The sequence below is a fragment of the Octodon degus genome, unplaced genomic scaffold, assembly GCF_000260255.1.
Source record: "Octodon degus isolate 3935 unplaced genomic scaffold, OctDeg1.0 scaffold00146, whole genome shotgun sequence".
Lineage (NCBI taxonomy): Eukaryota > Metazoa > Chordata > Mammalia > Rodentia > Octodontidae > Octodon > Octodon degus.
Window position 1 is genome coordinate 3,672,028 of NW_004524722.1, and position 6,138 is coordinate 3,678,165.

General features: G+C 44.2%; 1 protein-coding gene across 4 annotated transcripts in view; it reads left to right on the plus strand.

Annotated features, from left to right (window-relative positions):
* Positions 1 to 6,138, plus strand: part of Stim1 (stromal interaction molecule 1) — a 247,356-nt gene that overhangs the window by 227,279 nt on the left and 13,939 nt on the right. For 2 of the 4 annotated variants that reach the window (XM_023702091.1, XM_023702089.1), the window contains exons 8-11: positions 2,129 to 2,296; positions 2,821 to 2,921; positions 3,198 to 3,433; positions 4,901 to 4,993. In XM_023702091.1, the coding sequence (XP_023557859.1) occupies positions 2,129 to 2,296; positions 2,821 to 2,921; positions 3,198 to 3,433; positions 4,901 to 4,993 (598 nt within the window). The remainder of the gene's footprint in view (positions 1 to 2,128; positions 2,297 to 2,820; positions 2,922 to 3,197; positions 3,434 to 4,900; positions 4,994 to 6,138) is intronic. The other 2 variants (XM_004641963.1, XM_004641962.1) reach the window with 1 other exon arrangement.

The window sequence follows — 6,138 nt, forward strand, 5'->3', positions numbered from 1 at the left end:
TATCAGTGTATTCTTTAGAAGCACTTAGTACTTCTTTGATTATAGTTACCACTACATTTTTTTAGTTCAAAATTATTTCTGATCTGATTTCTTCTATACCTTTCTGCAGTTGATTCTTTACTGCCAACGCTATTATTTCAGAGATATCTGGTGTGTGATTTCTAGTTTCCTCAGTGCTAGTGTCTTCTGCAGTTGTACTGGGTGGACTCGGGGCCTGAGATTGCATTTTGTTCCTTCTCTTGTCATTTTGTATACCACTGTCTTCTGCCCTTTGGTGTAGAGCTTAGATAGAGTTATTATCTTAGCACCAGGTCCGGATCTCCGAAGTTCAGATTCCTCCAGGTGGGTATTGTTTGGATCTGGCTGCTGTGCTCCACTTCTTTCTACTGCAGGTGTTAGAGTTGAACCCTTTGTGTCACTCTGTCAAGATGTTCTGCTCCTGAATCAGCTGGGTGGGTCTTGCCTCAAGCCTCTTTGCAGGGAGTTCTACCGAAAGGTTCCGTGCTGGGCCTGCAGCCTGGGTCGAATGAGGATCCGCGGGCTTCGGGTCATCTCACTCACTTGCCAGGCCAGGGTTCTGGGTCTGTTCAGGATCCCGCCTGGCCCCAGGTCATCTCACTCACTCGCTGGGCCTGAGCTCTGGGTCTGTTCAGGATCTGGTGGCCCCAGTCGTTTCCTATTGTTTGTTTCTTAATAGTTTCTTTTTCAAAGAACTTAAACCAGGTGAGGATCAGTGCTTTAAACAAAACAAAACAAGAAAACCAAAGGTATTGTGTCTTTAGCTAGGACCCTCCTGGTCTACTCTAAGATGTGTAGAGCCTCAGCCATACTACAGGATACATGCCTCAGTGGTCAAATTTGGAGATAATAAGACTGCTCTCAGCCCTTGTTCTCTGGGATTCTGACCAGCTGAAGTTTAGTGTTCAGATAGGGGCAGTAAGGATCACTTATCCTGGTAGCATGGATGAGATAGCAAGGAATCCAGTGTACAATGTCTGTCTGATGTCTGTAATCCCAGTACTCAGGAGGCTGAGGCAGGAGGATTCCTGTGAGTTTGAAGCCAATCTGGGCTATATAAGCAAGTTCAAAGCAGCCTGCACTACATTGTGAGGAACACAACCAAAAATGTCTGTACTTTTAGCTCTTTCACACTTGAGTGCTTCGTGACTATCTGCTTCACTCTGTGTTCCTTACAGAGAGCATCAGATTTCTGCTTATGCATTAGTCATTTTTCCTTTCTTGGTCTCTGTTGGGAATGACTATGTGAGGTCTGGATGTACTCACTGTCTTCCATCTCCAGAGACTAATTTTCAATGCTGACTATCCTGTTCACTGAGAGAATCATAGACACACTATGTGGGCTGGAGAAGACTTTGGAAGACATTTAGACCAATGGCTTTCTAAAGTAGGCATTGTTTTCAAGGCTTGTTTGGTAAGTGTTAACTAGAACTCATGGTTTACTGATGGTTTGGATGATTAGGGAAAATGTCCTAGTCCACACTGAATTAAGATCTGCTGTAGGAAGTACAGGATCACACATCAAGTTCAGGGACAAGAACTAGATTTCTAACCAAACGCCTTTTCTTTACTATTCTGTGGTCCATGCAAATTCTCATTAAGATGATTCACTAGCTGGTCTGTTTCTGAAGAGATCAGGGAATATTTCCGGCTGCATGACCAGGACAGTCAGGGAATGTGATAGAAAGAGTGCTCAGTAGCAAAAACTCTCAGTTGAGTTCTAGGGGACACTTGACCTTGGGTGAGCTACTTTCCTTCCCTAAGCTTCCTTGCTTGTGTATGAAACACAGAGAATAATCCTTGCTTTCTCCCTCCTGAGAGAGTTTTGAAGCAGTTAAGAGCTCTGAATTCTGGGGCCGGCGAGATAGCTCAGTGGTTTAAAGCGCCTGCTTAGGCAAATTGAGGCAGGCGCAGGGGAACGCCGTTAGATCCCAGGCACCACAAGCTGTGCCAACCCTGCCCTCAGCATGGGCTGAGCCAGCCCAAAAAAACCCAAAAAAAAAAAAAACAAAACAAAACAAAACAAAAATCCTCTGAATTCTGAAGCATCACACAAAGAGGTGTTGGAGAAGATCCTAGAATTGGTAAACAGAGTCTCTTGGCTGCACAGGTTCGGGAGGCCTTGAGGAAAGCAGAGAAGGAGCTGGAATCACACAGCTCGTGGTATGCTCCAGAGGCCCTGCAGAAGTGGCTGCAGCTGACACACGAGGTGGAGGTGCAGTACTACAACATCAAGAAGCAAAACGCTGAGAAGCAGCTGTTGGTGGCCAAGGAGGGGGTGAGACCTGCCCTCCTGTGGCCCTCCTTCTCTCTTCCTTCCCTGTCCTCTTCCCATTTACCTTCCCGTCTTCCTCTTTTTGCCTTGTCCTGCCCCTCCTTTTAGACAAAGAGATGTCCTGTGGTGGGTTCTGTTTTTTTTTTTTTTTTTTAATTTACAGCTCCTGATAATGTCCTCAAACTTCTGGAGGAGGGAATGAGGGTGTTGGGGTACTCCCTCCTGTCTTCTGGGAAAGATGAAGCAAGTGGAAGCAGGAAGAGGAAAAGCTCTGCCAGCCCCACGCTGCATGGGGACAAAGGTCCTCCTGAGGCTAGGGGATGACAGGGGAACCTTTTGCTTCTCTTGTTTTCTCTCTTTCCTTCCCTTCCCCTCTCCCTCCTTTTCCTTTTCCTTGTTTTTCTTCCTTTTCCTTGTGCAGCTTAGGTTGTGCTAGGAGGAGAGGGATCCAACCACAGGAAGGCCTTTCTCATTTCTTCCAACCTCTAATCCCTGCTCTTTTTAAGCTGGGGGCCTCATCTTTGCAGGCTGAGAAAATAAAAAAGAAGAGAAACACACTCTTTGGTACCTTCCATGTGGCCCACAGCTCTTCCCTGGATGATGTGGATCATAAAATTCTAACAGCCAAGTAAGTAGCATCACTTATCAATTCTGGCAAAATCCATACCAGCCATAGAATTTGAAGGTATATGGGACTTCTAACCCCAATTCCATTTTCTTACTGGTGGAATAATACCTCTGATCTCCTGCCCCAGCTTATCTAGCTCTCACCTTGATCTGAAGTTTGAGTTTATTATGCTTTCTATTCACTCACATCTCCCAACTTGCTCTTTGGGGATGAAGCATCATTGTTACTGGTCTCCCACCCAGTCCATTCCTGCAGTTCTCTTTCATTTGTCTTCAGGCAAGCACTAAGTGAGGTGACAGCAGCACTGAGGGAACGCCTACACCGCTGGCAGCAAATTGAGATCCTCTGTGGCTTCCAGATTGTCAACAACCCTGGCATCCACTCACTGGTGACTGCCCTCAACATAGACCCCAGTTGGATGGGCAGCACACGCCCCAACCCTGCCCACTTCATCATGACTGACGATGTGGATGACATGGATGAGGAGATTGTATCACCCTTATCCATGCAGTGTAGGTGCCCTTTTCGGTGGGAGGACAGGGAAGGAGCCTTTTATCCACAAGTTGAGAAATGTGTGGCCTCTACTGGGCTTAAACAGTGCAGGGGGCAGAGAACCAGGAAAATGGTTCATTTCATGACCTTGGTTAATAAAGCACAATTCACATCAGGCTATCTCTTTATAGTTGTCCTTTTTGTGGGTCTTCCTTGCTGTAAGCTCTGCCCTTCTAGGTACATTATGTTAAGTGTGTCTCCTTTTACTCCTTGTTTCTTTATTTCCAATTATTTTTCCCCACTATCTACTTTATAAAAAATATTTGCCTTTAGAGACTTTGATCCATAGTGTGTAAAAATATCATTCATTTTGATTATTTATTGAATTATTTTCCTTTTTTTGTCCCTTATTATTAATTGCTAAAGTGGTTGAATGGACTGGTATCTCTCATTCTCTCTTTTGTATAAGGCCCCCTGTAACAGCAGTTCCTCTGAGTGCTGTAGTCCCAAAGGCTCCAAGCTGTAAGGCATCCTTGCCCAGGAGGGAACTCCTGACAAGCATGTCTGACCCTCCACCTGAGCTCCTGTACCTCGTCATCCCCTGTCCTAGGTCTCCCCTCTCCCTTCTGTCGCCTGCAAGTGATGAGAGCAGAGTAGAACAGGGCTGAAAGAACAACACTGGGTGGGATTTTTGTTTTTTCTTTTCTTTATTTTGTTACTGAGAATCAGACTCAGGAGCACTCTATCACTGAGCTCCTTCCCCAGCCTTTTTTATTTTTTGAGAGTAGGTCTCACCGAATTGCCCATGTTAGACTTAAATTTGCAATCCTTCTCTCTTGCCTTTTAAGTAGCTGGGATTATAGCTCTGTGGAAATTCTTTGGTAAGTGAGGGGATTTTCCTTTTACTGGCCCACAGTTGAATTTTTCTTTGACTGGCCCACAGTCGAATTTTTCTTTGTATAAGAGGTTATTTTAGGTCAATGGAATAGACCTTATAGTAAGGTATTATCTTAGGTTCATATTCCATCAGAGCAGAGTGGATGGCAGAAAGCTCGGTCAGTTTACTATAGGAGATCAGATTCTTCTTCATTCTCACTATTCAGCTCAGGATGGCCTTGAACTCACAGTGATCTTCCTGCTTCAGCTTCTGGAGTTCTGGGATTATAGATATGTCTGCTACTGACTTCAGAAAAAAGTTATTTTATAAATTCTCCAGTGATAACTTCACCCCTGGCCAGTCCTCTTTATTTCTCTGATCTATGTTTTGTTAGGACTTTAGTCTTGGCCTAATAAGATTTGGATCACTGACACATAAAGTGGATCCTGACTCACTGATTAAAAGTTTGTGTTCTGCAGGTTGGGAGGGACCTTCATTAGTTTGGAGATACCAACCCATCCTCTGCCTTTCCTAGATCCCATTGATGGGTAGGCTAAAGCCCTCCATAAATGAGATTCTCTTCTCCTTTTGGCCTGGCTGTTGACCCTAGATGCTGCCTGGCTGATGGGGCGTAGGTTCAGTGACCGCTCTCTCTGCTCTACATCCGCCGGCTCGGATGATCAGTCCCTCTGGAAATACCCGGGTTTGAGGAGCCCCTCTGGGGCTTTTGTTTTTCCAACTTTTGGGACTAAACCAACACTGCTACCCCATGGGCGCCTTCTCCTGCCTGCCTCACTATCCCTTGATATCCTCAGCACTGGCCCTACTAACTGCAAGGAGGGGTTCCGGGTGAGAAGAATCAGCCTGCTCACCAGCTATGCAAGTGTCCTGGTGGCCTTCTTCTAGCTTTTAAGAGGGAAAAGGAAGGAAAAGGAAAGGTCAGTCCTTTCCTTTTCTTTATGTTTCTCCTTTTCTCTTCATTCACTACCTATTGTGGACTTCCTCTTCACCAGATGTAGAAGCCCTGCCTCCCAACTCTTCATTACTGTAGAACATACTCTCTCCCTGGTGGGCTTTATAAGGATTCTGCCCTTCCTTGTAACCTGGACCTTCATTACATTTTTAAGGAGGACAGCAGAATGGCCCATCTATTATGGGAGAAGAAAAGAGATAAAAGTCTGGACATCTTTTTAGCTAGAGCCTAGATAGAACCTAATAAGGGGTACCTGGTGTCAGCTGCCTTTTCACCAGGTATGGGATAATTATCTTCTAAAAGCCTCTTCTGCAGCTTTGATCTAAGAAGTGGAGCGTTATTATTATTATTTTTTTTCTTAGTACCGGGGACTGAACTCAGGACCCTGTGCTTGCCAGACAAGCACTTATTCTACTGAGCTATCTCCCTGGCCCTGGATCATTGTTGTTTATATGCTTATTAGAGGAAAAAAAGGTAAAAGCGTCCGTAGTCCCACTTCAGTTGAGCACCTCTTATTTCATTCTTTGTGTGTGACAAATTTCTTAATGTAGTGAAGATAAAACCACTAATATTTATTGAGTGCCATGACCTATGACAGGTACTTTAAGGATATTATCTTGGATTCTCATAACAGCTCTGTGGGATTTTACAAATTATGAATTAAGATGAAGATTTAAGTTAATTAAAGTCACAGCTTAGAAGCGAAAGACCTGCTTTCAAACTCTGTTGTTTTATAATCTGATGCTCAAGGTTTGCTAATATAATCTGTATCTTTTTCCCTGAGCATTTTATTTATTATTATAATGGGAAAATGCAGAAATTATAACGCTATTAAGAAAAGAGTTCTTCTAAAAATGTTATGTGTATAGTCCCTA